Below are 18,681 nucleotides of genomic sequence, written 5' to 3'. Positions count from 1 at the left end.
AGTATGAAAAAGTATGAATGAGAGATAATTTGATGTGAAAAGTGGATGATGAATGTGTGTATTTATAGATGATTTTGGCATTTTAAAAAAAAATCACAAAAATCCAAAAAAAACATCCATAAACGGCTCTATTTTTTGGGAATCCAATTTTTTTTTTTTGTATTAATTACGATTTTTTTTTAAAAAAAAAAGAAAAATCGATATTTAGCCGTTGGCCAATCAAATCGTGCCACGTAGGGCTGCTCAGCGGCACGGACGTGCTCTTAGCTAAGAGCAGCGCTGTGCCGCTGGCACGAACGGATAGCTCGCCGCGACGGACGAGCTCGTCCTTGCTGCTGGCACGGACGAACGGACGCCAAAATTCCTACCGCTGCGGATGCTCTTAACTCAGTTTTAGTAAGTTGTACATATATATACATCATTCACCTTCAGAGTAAAGATATTTTAGGACAACGAAGACAATATTATGGCACAAATATAAGGATCCCTCTAGTAGTAAAGGTCTTACATCCCAAGAGCAAGAAAAATGAGTATTTTATGGGCAAAAATCAAAGTTATATGGGTATCATAGATATTTTATGCCTGCGGAACATAAATATTTTGTAAGCAAAATCTACACTTATGTTACTTCACTTATCATCTTTTTCCCATAAACAAAAAACCTGTAAATTGTAAACCACCCCTTGAGCAAGGCAAGGGCAGCATCGATTTTTCCATTTATTTTGAAGCAGCATTGCAGTAGTTCAAGATAGCATTCATGTTTAAATATCATATAACGTAGCCGAGTTCGCACTCATCGAAAAAAACTCAGAATTTAAATCCAGGAGCAGGAAAAGAAAAAAAATGTCACTGTTGCCAGGAAATTGGAAAGCTGAAACACAGCAAGTTTCACGACCTCTTCTATTTCGAAGCAGGCTCTCTTCCAAGAGAACAAACAGCAACCTTCACCTTTCAGGGATAGACGATTCCAGTTTATATCGTTACTGCACTCCAGCTTGGGGCATCCGCGGCCTCACCGGTGTCTTTGAAGGGCTCACCCTACACAACAGTTTCTCAAACTTGTTAAGACTGAAGAAGTTAAAGAGTTGAGACTGAATGAGTGGGGCAGGCTCAGGGAAACGAGGTACCTGATACGCTGGGATCCCAGCATCTCACCACAGCAGTCAAGAGCCAGGATTGCACTCTCAGCCTGAAATTTAATTTAAGCCAACAAATTTGAGACCGATTTCATGGTATTAAAGGCTTATACGCGATACTAAATAGACAGGCAACACAGAAACATGATGTGTTTTGTCGATACTTTCTAAGAAAACAAGTTTATGCACAGGTTCCCTGACACACGCGTAGTCGTTCGTAGAGTTAGTGTCCTCCCACCTTTTGAGTTTAAAACATAATCCAACATTCCAACTTAAAAGATTTCTAACAATGTAGCTCTACAAAGTAAAGTACAAGCAGTCATCAATTGAAGATAATTCATGCAGAAAAGCTTCAAGTTCTGTTACTGCTAGATGTCAGTATTATCAGTTGTTCATCTTCATGAGAGTGTCCTTGGTAACATTATTTTCATTCACCCTACAATTTGAAATGCTGATCTGTTATATAGATGGATAACACTCACATTTCTAAATGCCTCTACTCATTTTTCTTTAAAAAAAATAATTCCTTAATTAGTTAAGTTATTCAGGCCCCTAATAAAAGGTCCAACCTTGCTTTTGTTTCTGAACCCTAGTTCATTATGTTATTTATGTAAGAGTAGATAGAATGATTTGGGATCATTAACTTTTTCTATCTTAGTAGAGTAGGTGGATATTCTACTTGGGCAGGAATTCCTGATCCGCATTTCGTGCAGGTTCACTTGCAAGTTGTTTTTCTTCTCTTTTAGTCCCCTTCCTTACGTTATAAAGCTTCGTTTGAATTCTCTTCATCTAAAAATACCCTTAACTTTATCCTCCTCGTTGAATGGTTAAAAGGTGGTTTTGGATCTATTGATAGCCTGGTCCTATCCACATTTCCCACATGCACTTATCATATACTATGAAAATGAAATACTCCATATTCTAATAAGAAAGCATAAACTAGACAACAAAATGAGAACACAGAGAAAATAAAAGTAGTAGCATACCATGAAGAATTCAACAAAAGCAATTCGTGTAGAGTGCATGTGATCCCCCAAGAGCCTCAGACGGGAAACCTGAAAGTTAAGAGAATTGTCTGGTCATACCAATTCCAAGCACAACCAGGGAAAGTGAATAGTCATACTATACTTCAAGGTATACCTCCCCACATCTTGTTTCAAAGAAATTCTTGACATCAAGTTGTGTAACCTACATTACGACAAAATTATTCAGCGTATATTAAATATTTAATTTATAAATAATGAATCTTCAGAATACAGCACCAATTAGTAAAATAACAAAAACACAACATAACAGCGGGAAAGGAGAAAGTTTGCATGCCTTCTTATCAATATTTGTACAGTAAACTGTCCTCGCACACATTTCACGCTCATCCTCCGACTGCAAAGTGATTAAGAATTGATATGATTAGTTTAGTTACTAGAAAATAGATGTCAGAAACAAAATATATGTGAAAGCAACTGGATGGGAGGAAAGGAATTCAAGAAAAAATCTTTAATAGAATACAAATAGTGATGATTAACTCATACCCTTGGAAGGAATGTCGGATTGACGGGGAGAATAGCAGTTTTAGAAGGCAAGACCTTGATAGGAGAGAAACCTAAGAGTGTTCCGGAAAGGATAAGAGCAGCTCTAGCAGAATCTGTTGATTTTAGGACATGAGAAACGATAATGTTTCAGAGATCAGAGATTCATGGTAAGGAACTCCAATGAAAGAGGGGGGAAAGAAAGAGATGACTCACAATCATCTGCAAATTCTACAAAAGCAAAGCGAAGACGGGAGTGTGGATCCCCACATACCCGGCAATCGAGAACCTGCAAAAGAAATACAGAGGTTTACAGTGTTGAAGTTGCATGCCGTAAAAAATGGAGTTGCATTTCATGATGGTTGAAGTTGCATTAAGTAAAAGATAAGAGAAAATTTGCTTAAACAACGCAATTAGTAACATTTATAGTTACCAAGGCTTCTAAAGTGGAGCCACGGGCACAAAGACTCCAGGTATGCATTGCAGACAAAGAGGCAAAATAAGAAAGAAAGAAAGAAAGAAACATGACATATAGGTTTTCCGAGTCAAACCAAGATATCAGCACGTCAAATGTTTAAAGCAGAAAAAGACAAATTAAATAGTGCTAGAAACTTGCCAAATGAACTAGTAAAGACAATATTTTCAAACTAAAATACGCTTCATAGTGAATGCAACTAAAAAGCTGAAGACGAGCTAAATATAATTTTTAAGACCCTACTTGGTGGTTTACGAAATGGCTTAGAAAGAAGTAGTTAAAAACAATAGCAGAACTGGAAGACCCAAAAACCATGTATGGAAGGCTTCCATACAAAAGGATGTGCAAGCAAACCTACAGAGAAATGTCGATCCAGATGTCCTTTTTGCTGCAAGGGAGCATGTAAAAACAGTATACAAAAATATGGCTACAAACTAGTGATAAACAAAAGGAAAGTATAAAAATAGGCCAAGTATGTTTAATTCATGTGGGAATTCATGGGCACAAATCACAATATAGCCAAGAATTTCCCTACAAAGAAAAGTAACTAGCGCTTCAAGGTTAAAAATTGAACATTCAGAGGTAGACTCATATTATATTCCAGAAAGAAGTGATTTTAAAGATAAGGTGGCATGATTTTTTTTTATTAAGCATGCAGAAAATATTCACATGACAAAGTCAGTCAGAAGAATAACTTACTTGTCCATAGCTGCAGAATAGAGCAGCAAGCCGCTCCTCAGTAATCTTGATTTAACAAGCAAAGGAACAATCAAGTTAGAATTATGAGTGAATATCAAGTTTCTAGCCCTAAGACAAGAAGAAGTTCATCAACTTCACTTACATTATGATCAATGTCAGAGACATAGACAGTTCGCCTAATGCTGTCTTCCCTTTGAGCTCTAGCAGCTCTGCCACTCATTCTCTTCCTGCTTGAGTTGTAGTTATTTCTTCTCTGAGGAGAAAAATTCAAAATATTTGCAGTTAGATATGGTCCAAGCCAGAACTAGCCAACCCAACCAAAGGAATGTACAGTTGAAAATTTCAGTTAGCAAATTATAATAGTGACTGAGTAGGTGAAGGCAAAGAAACCTGAAGTCACTGACACCAATTATTATGGAGTAGTACATAAGAAAAATGGTAATTACATTATTATTACTAGTTGTTTAGCATACCAATAGCAAATCCATGAATGTATATTATCTTCATCATCAATGTGTAGAAAAACAGGATTACTTGTGCAGATAACAAACTCATTCTGACAAACAAGATCCTGATGTTACTAATACCTTAATACAAAAGAATGTCAAAATGCAAGGTCAGAATCTAAACATTAGTACACATGTCAAAATCAATTCTTTTTACAGCAGAACTATGAAAAATGATTTATGAGAAAAAATCATGTGCCAAATCACAGGTTTAGTCCAGTAATCACTAATTAATGCTTATTTCATGAAACCATGTACAAATTAACAATTCCTATTCTGAAGAAAATATACATATGGTTGTGATTTTAAGATTTAAGCCAGTCCATAAAACAGTGTTGCAGCAAAATCAACAAAAACACATAAAGAGTGCATATACAAAAATACAGTTTTGCAGCAAGATTTAGACAGCTATGAGGCAACATTGGCCATAATTTTTAGATTTAACCCAGTCCATAAAAGCACAAATATGGTATTAAGATCACCAGAGAAGTATTCGGAGGGTCAGGATAGCTAAAAGGCTTTTCATGCTGATACTCTGAAACAATAAGATCATCAGGGAAACCGCCAAATATAATCATTTGCAAGTGCATAAAATTATTTTCCTCAGCATCATCAGTAAAAAAATATATTTTTAACAGCTAAAGCAAAAATCTCGTTTTCAGAAACAGATCATTCATAAAGAACAAAACCTCAGTCAAGAATCACGATAATGAAAAAAGTTACCACGTTGTCAAATAAGTTAATTACAACACAATTCATTCAAACTCATAAACCACACCAGCAAAATGCTTTTCCATGTTTAAAACCTCACAATTCAATTCAGAAATGCGAACAAGCCGAATCAAAACAGTATGGATCAGTACAACACCAAGCATCACATAGATTAAATAATTAAAAAACATCTATTTACAACATTCAAATGATGAGAGAGAGTGTATATACCCTTCGATTATTAGGGCCATCATCCCCCAAATTCTTATCTGAAAGCACAAAGTTGTAATCACCCATTTGGCCATCATAATAATTAGAAGGAAAAAACTCCTTGGCCATGGGATTCAACTTGAGTTTCTTCAACATATCAACAATTTCCTTCATTTGAAGCTCCGACTTTGAATCCACATTCAATTTCGAATCAGAAATTTTAACACCGTTACTTATATCTGACTCCTCAGAATTAACAGAACCGAAATTCTCAGTTTCATTTTCATTATCATTCTCAATTTTCTCAACGATTTTTTCACTAGGAGGGCCATGATTTTTGGGTGATGAAGGCTCAACAACAGCAATTTGGGAATCAACAACCACTCCCTCACCGGATACCTCTGCACCAGCAGCCATGGAATCAAAACCCAGAAACACAGAAACCCCAAATTACAAGAAAAATCAAGAAACAAAAACACTATCCACACAAAAATTCAGACTCTAGATGCCAATAAAAATCCAATCTTTACTAGGCGTCTTATCTCAACGATAAAAAACCCAATCCTTATATCTCCGAAAATAAATAAAAAATACAGAGATCAGTGTAAGAAAAGGGCCTCCTCTCTCTATCACGGATTACGGCGATCTCCTCATAATAATCTAGATGGATTCCCTCAATGTGTGTGTGCGCACCTAATAAATAGAGGACCTATAATCAAAAACCCATTTGGTGAAAAAGGTCAGAAATGGTATAAATTGGCAATGGAGAGAGAGAGAAAAATAAATTCAAGGGCTTTCTGTAACAAATTCTTGAACACAAGTGGCAGTGGATTTTGTACGTGGTTTAGGGAAGAAACTAAGAGGTGGCCAGGCTTTTGGCTCCTCACTCACACACACATTGTGTTCATTCTTATACACGAACACAGGAATTAAGGAGTTGAGTAAAATAAAATTTAATTTAATAAAATGAATTAAAGTTAAGGGCGTTATAAATTGGTGGGGTTACCTAAATGCGAAGGATGATTTAAGGCTGGCTTGTTATGGTTTGTTATTTTCTATGACAGGATATATTCATAAATTATAACTGCCTCTTTTTGTTGGGATTGTAATTCTTTTTTTCCTTATATATCACACGATATTTATCCTTAATTTATTCAGTTTTATTCGTGTAATTCATTCTTAGGTGGTTGGGCTGTATTTCCTATGATTTGTTATAACCTACATTATGATGTTATTTTAAGTAACAATTACTCAATTATTCGGTCCGAATTATAGAGCATGCTAATATAAAATGTGCTACTCGTTGTACATTGTTGAAGGACGCATTTAAACCGTATGTTTCATGATTTGTTACAACCTAGAGTATATTACGACATTAGTACTCATACATGGATTTAACGAAGTATTGATGCTTCAAATATCCATCGCACATGCCTTTAGAATTTCGACTATTGACATACATCATGCGCTCACAAAGTGTGCCACTCATCGCACATTGTTGCAGGAGCATTTAAACAGTATGTGTCACACTATGTTGAGTAAAAATATTATCGTGCACATGATGCACCTCAGTGAAACTCATCTATAAAAATCCTTATATAATGTATATCTAGTATTTTAACTTCTAAGTGAAACATCTTATACATATATGCTTGTACATATATGTGAGGTGAGCATTCAGTTAGAAATTTTTGCATGAATCTAATAAGATAAAAAAAATGTATTTTTCTAAAAATTTAAAACAATTGAAAACAAATCATCCAAAAAATTGAAATCAAAATTAGCAAAGTTGACATTGAAGTTTGAAATGGAAAACTAAGGGTTTGTTTGGTAGAATATTCATATTGCGGCTAGTTATGATAATGACAACGATTAATATCGTGATTTGTATTAGTTATATTTCTAAGTGGTACAAAATAAATATCATGCTAAATTTTATGTAGACTAAAATTACTTCAATAATATGTATGCACAAATTAAGAGTAGGAAAGATGAAGGTCAATTTAGTAATTTTGTTCTATTCTTGGTTTAACCTTTAAAACTGTTAGTTAATCCATCAATATTATAGATATAATCTAGGTTGAAATATAGACTTCAAGACGGACTTTCTCGGGCCATAAAAATGACATAGGTTATTTACTATGTTAATATGAGTGTCGTACGCACTATTAAAGCTAGATGAGTTTGTAACTCGTTCTAACATAGCTTTCAAACGTCCTCTGAATTTACATAAAATATCCAAAAAGAATATAATAAAAATTTTAATATCTGAATATCTGGAAATCATTTTTTTTAACTTACATTATATCTCAAGTATATCACCTTAAAAATATGTACACTTGGTGATTTATGATGTCAGCTTCCTCCCCGCCAAAATAATTTATCGAGCACCTCTTGAACATATGGAAAGACCATGTTCATCAGTTCACATTAGGTTTGCTTAATCGTGTTGTAGCAACAATTAGAGGCACACTAAAAAAAAGTAAAAACATTAGTTAAGAATAAAATGAAAGCACTTGAAAAGCATTTCAAAGCGAGTGACTAATGCTTCAAGATGAAATATGTCAGAAAGAAAATTAGAAAACATGATTATCATTTTTATCAAGAAAAAATGTCAATATAATACTCAATCAAATACCATTACTCTCTAATCAACACATGAGATATCTGATTTCTTCATTGAATTATCAATAAGATATCTGCTATGTTCCTATTCTATTTCGGTTTCTCTAAATTTAGAGCAAAATGTTCGTGTTGGTAACTTTTTCATAGTCAAAGCATTGTCATTATGGAGTAGTACTTTGGATGTATTGTCACGTTATGTGATCGGTTGAATACGTCAAACAGTAATAATACATCCGGACCATATACTTTTTATTCGTCATTATAGGCATGGATTTAGAATTTAATTTTACTACCATTAACTAAAAAAGGAAATTACACTTTAATATGCATATTATTTTCATCATTTTCGTATAGCATAACAATTTGAAGAAAAAAATACTTAAATACAAAAATTATCATTTTAAACAATTACATTTTGCGGTCCAATTTGAAGTAAATAATACAGTATATATACGTAAATACAAAAATTATCATTTTCATGGTATCAAAACAAAGTTTTAGTACTTATCTCAAACATCTAATGTAACTCTGACACATGTTAAATACAGAATTTTCGTCCCAGAAAAATTATCATTTTGTTTTCTTTACTATTTAGCCAATATTTTTCTTGAATCGAATTATAACCGTTGCAGTGTCAAAAGATTAGATACTAGTAGTATAACTTTTCAAAAAATATACTCCTATTAATAATTTTTTAAAATGTTAAGTGTAGTTATCGTCACAATATTAAACAAGTATTCATATCAGCGAATCAAAATATATGTGTTGCTTTTCTGTATTGAGTGGCAAAAGTGCCGATGCTGATACTCACAAAGATTCGTTTTGATTGGCTCCAGTTTTTATAAATTTTAATTAATATTCACAACTATAGCTCTCCTACTACATAACTTCAATTTATAATATATGCACGCTTTCGTATTGTACTAGCTCCTTGAATTTTCTCAAGTTATGCTTTAAAAATTTTATTGATGATTTTGCCTTCCAAGCCAATATTCAGTTCAATTGTAGAATTAGAAAAATATACAGTTTATAAAAATAATTCATTTTTATCCATATTAATTTCTAGTTGATCTCTTTCATAAATATGTAGTATCAAATTTGTGTATTTTATATGGGAAGGTGAAAGTGGGGTTGTTGGTGAGATGATTGGTGCATGACCATGAATGCTCTGGTGGACGTATGATAGCAACATTGCATCCAGCAATTGATTAAGGTTTAAACTTATGCTTTGGATTTAGTAGTTTTTTAATTTGAATCTGAATTTGATTATCAATGTTTTTACTCAGCTATATATTTTTTTAGCTTTTATAGTATTTTTTAATGTAGAAGATAGAATGTTTCACAAGTCTATTGTTATGATTTCATAATATTTCATAAAATTAGTTTTTATCTTTTACTGTATATTCATTGTTAATTAGCGGTAATTAGCGCAAATATTTTGTTGGTTATGGTTGTATGAAATGAAGACGAGTTCTCCTTTACTTAAATTTTGACAAAAAATTTTAGAGATATTTTTAATAGATAGCTGAGTTGAATTTTAGACTAATAAATTATGGCGTAATTTAGGCTTGAGCTAGAAATTAAAAAGTGAATTGAATAGACTTGACTTAGATATGGGCTCTGAATCGGCTGCAATTATTGAAGAACGAAATGTGCAGTCGCTGGTTGCCATTTTCAAATATTTTCTTAAATTAATGTTTTTAAATTTAAACAATATTTTTGGCAAGATAAATTGACACGTGTGCCTAAATAGGATCTATACCTGAGAAAGCTACGCAGCACAATTTAATGTTTTTTTGCGAAATAGAAAGTAGAGCATAGATCACCAAGTTTGGTAGTACTATAAAGTTAGTTATAGACAAGTTCACAATTTTAAAAAATAATGATATATCACAAATTTGTCATTTTTCACAATTAAGTCCATAATATCATATTTGATCAAAATTATGTTAAATACGTTAAATAGAAAACACTACGCGGCAATTTAAACGACGTCATCCAATACACTTAGTCAATTATATCTTTAATTTTCATACATATATGCGTCAGACACATAATTTGTTGGAATTTTTCACCGTAGAACAGTTAACAAAAATGTTAGTAAATTATAATATAATTGACCATTATAAAAGAAAATGAGATAACTCAGAATTTGACGGGTGATTTTTGGAAATTCGCCCAATAAATTAATTTCATATTTATGTATTTTACATTAATTATTTATGAAGATGCCAATCTATCCTCTGCATCATCCTTAAATTAAATTGCAACATTTATACGGATCAGATACTTAGAGCATCTTCAATGGCTTTAAGCCAGTCATAAGTCAGCTATAGCCTAGCCAAAAACTCTTCCTGCCACGTCATCAGGACAAGAAACTCATCCTGCCATATCATCAGGACAAGCAATAGTCTAGCCATAGGCCAGCAAAATTATAAAAAATAAATAAATTACAATCACTCAAAATATGGAATTAAATTTACGACACAGATACGAGAAAATGCAATAATTTTATATAAATTAAAAAAAAGGTACATCCTAAAAAAAATTACTCCATAATTAAAAAAAATACATTAAAATGCAATAAATAAAAAAATGCATAAAAAATACATTAAAAAAATGAAATCAGCTAGCCGTAATTGAGCCTGCTATGGCGGCTAGCGCATCGGCTAGCGCCCGCGAATCGGCTAGCCTAAATTGCCGCAATGGAGGCTAGCGGATCAGTTAACGTCGCGATCGGCTAGCCTATCCGCTAGCATCCATTGGAGAGGCTCTTATTAAACTTTATATATTGAGAGTTTTTGTTAATAAAACGTTTGACTTGTGTAAGAAAAGCGTAGAATTGACCAAATTCAGGTGAAGTTATTTTATTTGTGGATTATTGGCTTTAGTCTCCACAAAAAGATTTACCTCAGTGGTACGGTTACGAATTTTAATTTGAGAAATGGCAAAATTGTAAAGTGAATATAAAATTAAGATTAAAAAAATTGTAATATAATGATTAATATATTGTGCGATATGCCACCAATTTAGTGGATATTACAAATCTGGGCTTTGAGTGAAATTTCTTAGGAATTAAACAAAAGATGAGCATAAAATAAGATCTTTTTGACTACTCTTAGGCATCTTTAATACACTTATGGTTAATGTTTGACTAGTGAAATATATCAGTGTGTTATTTAATGAGGCATGCTCAAGATGATGTGAACATAAAAAATGAGGAAGGGAGAAATAATTACTCCTACTGCACAAATTTTCTTGTGAGAGGATTTAGGCCAATCTCGTATTTGACTTGATTCAAATATATGACCTATTTTATATAATAGCAACAATTGTAATGAATAGAAATGACCTATTTTATAATAACAACAATTGTAATGAATAGAAATGACTGTTATTCCGGAGGTACCACAAATAAAAATAACGATTACATTGTCACGCAGTTGTTTATTTATTATTTGTATATGTAATGCCTAATTGTCTATATAAGAAAAAAGTTTAGTACAGCCATGTAAATTACAAGCTCATTTGTATATGACATTAGTTATTTTATCGAACTGGTGTAATAACATATCATAATTAATGCTAAATACCCTATCATTTAAAAAAAGTTATATAATCGCAATTATAGTTGTGATCAATTGCTAACTTTCTTAAATTGTTAAGTCTGTTAACTCATCAACGCAATGTATTAAAAATGTCAACACATAATTTTATTGGCATTTCAATATAACGTATTGACATATTTAATACATTGCGTTGATGAGTTGGTGGAGTTAGCAACTTAAAACATCAGCAATACAACGCACCACGTCGCAATTAATGCTAAATACTATCTGAATGTGAGATTATTTAATGTAACTCCTTAGTCCACACATCAATTAATACATGCCCTAACCTTTAATACAACACTATTCTACTTCTCGCTTATTTAAACATCAATTTAATTTTGTCAATAAGCTTTACCACAATTATCAAATAGGCACATTGAATAATTTTATGCCATTTGATTACAATAAAATGAATTAAATATCTTAATCACAAGAAAATCGATCAATGTCCAAACAAAAATTTTAACATATTATGTTATTATTATTCTTGTCATCATCATCCTTATTCATCTTTTTTCCACCTAGACAACATCACGACTTATCTTGTACGCATAAAATTTTGTTTTATTAGAACTATACATGATCATCATTCTATACGTATGCAAGATTATGGTTGATATAATACTACACCCAATTTCATCAGTGGAGGATCTTGGGGTCATGAGGGTATAGCCTAGGGGTGTCGAAACGGGTACCCGCGGGTACCCGCACCCGACGAGTCGGGTACCCGCACCCGATTTCGGCCAAAATGTTAATCCCGATACCCGTCCCGCAGTGAATCGGGTATTACTCGATACCCGAGTCGGGTATCCCGCACCCGACACTGCGGGTACCCGACCCGAAACATGTTTTTTTTTTCAAACCTTTTTTAATTATTTGCAAATTGTTTGCACACTTCTACTCCTGTATATGATTTCACATGAACTGTTATATGGATTATGATATTTTTGGATGTTTTTTTTTTAAGTAGTACTGCCTCCGTCTCCCATTAGCAGTCACAGTTTGACCGGACACGAGTTTTAAGAAATGTAAAGAAAAGTTGGTTGAAAAAGTTAGTAAAATGTGAGATCCACTTTTTTATATTGGTTTTATAATAAAATGTGAGTGAAGTGAGTTAGTGGAATGTGGGACCTACTACTATTTATGGTAAAAATAAAGTATGACTCTTAATTGGGGACGGACCGAAATGGAAAAGTGTGACTCTTAATCGGGAACGGAGAGAGTACTTGCTAACTTGAAACTTTATTTTTATTAATTTAATTTTATTGAGAATTGAGACGAAGCCATGTGATTTGTCTTCATCTATTTCTAAATTTTGAACCTTTCATATTATTACAGTTTCACATCAAAATTCTAGAATGAATAAGAACTTAGAAGATTAAATAATCATACGATCAGCTGCAAGCCGCTGGTGGAGGAGACTGGAGTTGAATCGTAGAGGGGGAGAAGAGAATAAGACGGAAAAAGATAAAAATACTTAACCTTAATCACAAGTTAAAAATTTAAAAATACGCTTAATAAAAAATTACATTATGACTTTTGAGTCATCCCAATCAGTAAGTATTAAAATTAAAAATAAAAAATTAGAAAATATTAATATACATATCGGGTATTTCGGGACTATCGGGATTACCCGGTCGGGTATCGGGATACCCGATACCCGCAAAAGCCAAAATAAATATACCCGACCCCGACCCGTTTCCCGATTCCATCGGGTAACGGGTACCCGATACCCGGCGGGTATCGGGTCGGATTCGGGATTACCCGTTACCCGCTACCCGTTTTGACACCCCTAGCATAGCCCTCTCCCGACTATCCATAGAGCCTAAATATCCCCTATAGTTGGAAGGAGTCGAAAATAACATAATTGTCCCCTATGGTTCATTCCTCAATAAGAACATATATTTTCTTTCCTTCGTTTCTTTATTTTATCAATTGATAGTATTACATTATATTATCAAAAGAACCTCATAAAATATTTTATGAAATTTAAACATTTACTAATTTACATACTATTGTTAAAAATATAAAAATTATTTTATTATTATTATTATTATTGTTATTATTATTGTTATTATTAGTATTACACATTTTCTCACCAAATATGATCTCATTCACACCTTATCCCAGTAAATAAAAATAACACTCCACTAAAATTCAAATTCAAATATATAGCAAAAAAATTTCAAATATTAAAAAATGGAAAAACAATTAAGTTGTATAGATTATCAAAAACTTGATTAGAAATAAGACTATTTTTGTTGGAGTAGTATGTAGTAATCTTTCAATCTTTCTTTAATCGAATGTAACCAAAATAAAATTTGAACTTTAATCTTATCTACCTGTTCGGATATTGTCTTATCTATATTATGGTTTATACAGTAATGTATATTTTTCATTTGTATACGGCCTCGTGTTTATTGAACTTTATTGTTTTATTTTATTTTATTATCATTATAATGGACATATATTATTTACTGGCCTTTTTATATAGCATCAGGACACGATAAAATATAAAATATTCAATTTATCATTTATTTTGTTTGAGAACACTATTGTTCCATTATTAATTCGCAAAACTACTTTTACCCAAAATAACGCACGAAAATTTGCTAGAATGATGAAATCACAGGGTTTTCATTTGTACATGGTTATAAAATTATACTCCCTTCATTTTCTGAAATAGGATATTCTTTTCTTTTTAATTTATTTTTTAAAAATACAAACTTTCCATTTTAAAAAATCTATTTCTTTTTAATGAGATGTGACCTATTTTTTACTAATTTTATTTTATCCCTCTATTACTATTTTACTAGTTTTATATTAAAATTAGCGCCATTTTAAAAGTTCATATTTATAAGAAATGGAGGAGAGAATATTTTTTTTGAAGTTACTAAGCAGGCGCCTATTACATTTCCAAGAAAACTCTGTAACTGAATAAAATAATACAAGCTCATGCTTGCTAAATTTAGGACCTACAAAACATTCCAGAACATAACTTTATGTTGAGTGACCTAATCCGTAAATTGAAAAATAAACAAAATTGTAGTAAGATTTTTTGGAATCAGAAATGAAAGTTGAAGTTGTTAATTGAATCTCCCTATAGCCAAAACTTGAAAGTAACTTAACAATATATGATACTCTGACTAAAGATGGGCCTTTTATTAGCTAAAAGTTGGTTCAACTAATACTTGGTACTGTGTTAGTTAGAAATTAGCAATTAATAAGCCCATTACTCTGGCTATCTGAGCTATAGAATGTGGAGGAGTACAATTTTTGTTATTGTTTATAATCAGTGCAGCAATTAATGGGCCTCTAATGTCGATGATGTTTTTATACATAGTTTGTTAAAAGATTTGTTTAATCATCGTTATCTTTTTGAAAGTTGCTACTCTTTAATTTTGAAAATTTTGTAAACTCAAAATTTTTTGAATGTTGGTGAAGACCCATTGAGTATCTCCGAATTTTACTAAACTGTTTTTTTATTCTAACCTCTTTCACTAGTCATTTCTTCGTAATTAAATTGTTCAACAAATAATTTTATATTGCAATTTTCTAAGTTGATCCTCTCTTATAAGATTCCCAACCATATACACAAACATTGAGATAGTTAAAAACGTCATTCACAACTCTAATACTGCAATAAAAATTGAATAACAGCAAAATATGATTAGTTATTATAAATATCTCATAACTTCGATTCAAATTTCAGTCTCATATTTGACATGCAATGTGACAAGCAATGGGCATTTATGAAGAATATAAGTGTTCCATCATCATTCAAAAGCTTGTCAAATGAGTAGAATGAAGAAGTTGAGAGCATATTTCACAATATGAAACATGATATATAGGTTTGGACATCTATGTTTTGATGTGGGCATCTTATAACCTGGGGGCCGGGAGTCCCCGAGGGGCGTCCCACTCAGTCACAATGTGGTTGCGCGTGATCTCACTGAGTGTGCGGCACCCACTCAACGCCATGGTCAGCTCAAACTCATCGCGCAACATCTGGAGCACCTTCTTCACGCCGGCCTCCCCGTCAGCGGCCAATGAGAACACCACCGGTCGCCCAATCTGGAAATTATATATCGGTTACTGGACTCTTTCTTGATGCTACGAAAACTAGTTGGTGTTAGTTATATTGAACTTACAAAGATGCCAGAAGCTCCGAGTGCCAACGCCTTGAACACATCTGTTCCACGACGGACACCTCCATCCAAGAACACCGGAACCCGGCCTTGTGCACCTTTCACAACCTAAAAAACGACTGCTTGTTAGAGACTGGACAAACCGAGAGAGCAATGAGATTGGCTCTTGAATGCAAAGGTAAATAGGGCAATAGGTGGTGGAATCTGAACAAGTGATCAACGAGTACCTCCTCCAAAGCCATGATGGTAGAGGGCACGTAGTCCAGCTGACGAGCACCATGGTTGGAGACGATGATACCTGCAGCTCCACTCTGAACAGCAATCCTTGCTGCACATATACACATATATGTTTCTTGCTAAATTAGCATAAATTTCACACATACCCACAATGCTGTAACTCAAATGCTCTCTTCTCTTACCATCCTCTGCAGTGAGCACACCCTTCACCAAGATGGGCATTGAAGTGATTGATTGCAGCCACTTAACATCCTTCAGTAGTCACCATGTACATCATTAATCAATTTCACACCTCATAAATCCAAATACCAAATTGATCAATCTATGATGAACAGAAAGATTACCTTCCAGCTCAAGGTACGATCAATTTGACCAGCAACGTAGGATGCAAGTCCAGAGTCATTGGCCTGCACAGTGAAGATAGTGTGAGAGAGAACAGCACGAACAAAAAGGATGTGGACTAGCTAGATATGTTGGTCTACTTACTTCATCCATCTTCCCGAGGTCCAACCCCTCGAAATTTTTCAGTGTCAAACCAGGTGGCAAAACAAATCTAGAAACAACAACAGATGAGTAGAGGTTTATAGGTTAGGTAGCATGTGTGTAAAAGTGATGATGGGAACCTGTTCTTGATGTCAGCTTCACGGCGTCCCAATCTTGGGGTGTCGACAGTGAGTGCAATGGCCTTGAAACCAGCCCTCTCAGCTCTCCTCACAAGCTGAGCCACAACGTTCCTGTCCTTGTAGACCTAAAACATAGAGAGGGGCAAGGGCAACTAAACTATCTATTCATCTCTGATTATAAATAATTCAAGTTCAGACTCACATAAAGCTGGAAGAATCGAATGCCAGGCCCTGTGGAAGCTACTTCCTCAACGCTGGAAGTGGCCCATGACGATAGGGTCTGAAATAAAGTGTCGTTGGATTAGAAATCTAGACTATTGGAAAACTTGATAAACAGAGTTTTGCATTGAATTAAAGAAAGAAACCAAACCATGATAGTTCCAGCTGAAGATGCAGCTCTAGCTGTTGCATACTCTCCTGCAGACGAGGCAGTACACGTTTATAGACGGACAAACTCTCAATGTAATAAGTCGATAAAACGGAAAGGCTTAGTTACCCTCAGGGTGAGCCATCTTCTGCATAGCAGTCGGGGCAATCATGATTGGCATAGAGATCTTGAAGCCCAACACAGTAGTAGTCATGTCGATTTTGCTAACATCAATCAGAATCCGGGGCCTAAACCTGCATACGGTTTGAATTTGTCATCAGAACACCATTAATAATCTTTCTCTTGCTAACCTAACATCCATTCACTTACAGAATCCTCGAAAATGCATTTCTGTTCTCAGCAAGAGTCCATTGGTCCTCTGCACCCGAAGCATAGTAATCGTACACCATTTTAGGCAGTTTCTCCTTGGCAATAGCCTGGTACTCGGTTACATTTGTGATCTCACCCATCTCTGCACTTGTTTTTTCACAACTTCCCTCCCTTTGATCTTCATTCACATAATACCAAACCAAAAGTACATGATTAAAAAACACAAATATTCTAATCAGCCGCAGCATAAGAATTGAGATACACTAACTAGATTGATTAATCAGCCAAAGCAATAGTCATATGATATCTTCACTAAACTAACTAAAATTTCAAAAATCAAAACATGGGTGACAAAAAGAAACCTCTTTTCTATCAGTCAACAAGAAGTGGAGAGAGGGGGGGAGGGGGAGAGCGAGAAGCAGACCTGAGGCTCAAGAAAAATGAGCAGAGTGCATGCAAAGAAGGAGAAGTGGAGGGAGTACTAGTACTAGTATAGAAGATAAACTCCAAAGGCAGTGAGCCAAGAAAAATATTGACAAATAATTGCTAAAAACAAGAAAAATTGGGTAGGAAGACGACAAAGGTGATGAATGGAATACAGGATTAGCTTTTGGAGGTTAGAATTCAAAACCACATCCGATCAGTGGGCAAATGGGCTGATCTCTACCACACCCTTCTTGTGTGTTTCACAGTGTTTTCTTCATTATCCGTGAGCAAATTATTCAAAAAATTTCTATTTTTATGTGTAGATATTTATGTAATAGTATTACGTAATTCCACTATTTTCTTGATAAGTGTTGTCTTAATCTTCGTTCCCCCCCAACTTTGTCATTTAACTATTAAGAATAGTAGGGTTTTTGAAGAAAAGGGTGGTGGGGATATGGGATAGAAGACGAGTCTCTGTCCTCTGTTATCTACATGAACAAATTCAACATAATTTTCTTGTCAATCTTCATTTAATTTCATTATATGTGTATGTAATGTTTTGTATTGAGCAACGAGAATTAGGCCTATATTTTGAAGTTTGATTAAATATATTGTGACAAAGATAAAAAGATAAAAAAGATGAAGATAAGTTAAAAAAAACTCCTAGGCCATGACATTACACGTGAACAGCTCCTCTTTTTCACCAAATTAGGAATCCAAGTTGGAGTCAGCAGACTAAAATCTGCAAATGGTTGTTAGGCTGTTAGCCTGCTATATTCCTCAATTCCCTAGGCATACTAAAACTGGTTTTTGTTCATGCCTGCCATTTTATTCATATTATTGCAAGACCAAATCTTTGCGGAGTTGAGCCACTGTGTTCGCGTATGCGGCCGTTCGCGTTCACAGCACCATTGCGATGCAGGAATGAAAAGGGTGGCACTGCAGCATTTCTGGCCACGGGTGAAAGTTAAGCGACCTGGGAGCTTCGCTGCTGGAATGCAGCCTTATTGCACCCGGGCATCCGCAATTCAAATTTAATTTTAATCTACTT

At 34.0% G+C, this 18,681-nt stretch overlaps 2 protein-coding genes across 3 annotated transcripts; both read right to left on the bottom strand.

The window, feature by feature from the left end:
• Positions 1-665: 665 nt before the first annotated feature.
• Positions 666-6,179, bottom strand: LOC125195860 (polyadenylate-binding protein-interacting protein 8-like). Its single transcript, XM_048094120.2, has 10 exons — positions 5,285-6,179; positions 3,979-4,089; positions 3,837-3,881; positions 2,879-2,951; positions 2,666-2,778; positions 2,457-2,516; positions 2,277-2,324; positions 2,123-2,191; positions 1,128-1,189; positions 666-1,038 (listed from the first exon to the last, which is right to left on the bottom strand). The coding sequence occupies exons 1-10, from the start codon at positions 5,678-5,680 to the stop codon at positions 981-983; spliced, it is 1,035 nt and encodes a 344-aa protein (XP_047950077.1). The 5' UTR covers positions 5,681-6,179; the 3' UTR covers positions 666-980.
• Positions 6,180-15,153: 8,974 nt separating this feature from the next.
• Positions 15,154-17,785, bottom strand: LOC125195700 (glycolate oxidase 1-like). 2 transcript variants are annotated; one of them, XM_048093871.2, is made up of 12 exons: positions 17,629-17,785; positions 17,205-17,382; positions 17,004-17,128; positions 16,878-16,924; positions 16,710-16,787; positions 16,508-16,632; positions 16,371-16,437; positions 16,229-16,291; positions 16,067-16,136; positions 15,875-15,975; positions 15,651-15,755; positions 15,154-15,573 (listed from the first exon to the last, which is right to left on the bottom strand). In XM_048093871.2, exons 2-12 carry the CDS (start codon positions 17,342-17,344, stop codon positions 15,382-15,384), a joined length of 1,113 nt encoding a protein of 370 aa, XP_047949828.1. In that variant the 5' UTR covers positions 17,345-17,382; positions 17,629-17,785; the 3' UTR covers positions 15,154-15,381. The 2 variants fall into 2 exon arrangements, with proteins under 2 accessions (XP_047949828.1, XP_047949829.1); XM_048093872.2 differs by having other exon boundaries at positions 17,567-17,704.
• Positions 17,786-18,681: the final 896 nt, after the last annotated feature.

Source organism: Salvia hispanica, chromosome 4 (genome assembly GCF_029641045.1).
Source record: "Salvia hispanica isolate PSC_SH4W2 chromosome 4, Shi_PSC_v1, whole genome shotgun sequence".
NCBI classification, from domain to species: Eukaryota; Viridiplantae; Streptophyta; class Magnoliopsida; order Lamiales; family Lamiaceae; genus Salvia; species Salvia hispanica.
This window is presented reverse-complemented; position numbering and strand designations above follow the sequence as displayed.

Excerpts from the sequence above, each read along its gene's own strand:
- LOC125195860 (XM_048094120.2), bottom strand. The coding sequence starts at position 5,680 with ATGGCTGCTGGTGCAGAGGTATCCGGTGAGGGAGTGGTTGTTGATTCC. Across the intron at positions 2,779-2,878 it reads TGTAGAATTTGCAGATGATT|ATTCTGCTAGAGCTGCTCTT; the intron begins GTGAGTCATCTC and ends TAAAATCAACAG. Across the intron at positions 1,190-2,122 it reads CTTTTGTTGAATTCTTCATG|GCTGAGAGTGCAATCCTGGC; the intron begins GTATGCTACTAC and ends ATTAAATTTCAG.
- LOC125195700 (XM_048093871.2), bottom strand. The coding sequence starts at position 17,344 with ATGGGTGAGATCACAAATGTAACCGAGTACCAGGCTATTGCCAAGGAG. Across the intron at positions 16,925-17,003 it reads GAAGATGGCTCACCCTGAGG|GAGAGTATGCAACAGCTAGA; the intron begins GTAACTAAGCCT and ends CCTCGTCTGCAG. Across the intron at positions 15,976-16,066 it reads TGTGCTCACTGCAGAGGATG|CAAGGATTGCTGTTCAGAGT; the intron begins GTAAGAGAAGAG and ends GTATATGTGCAG.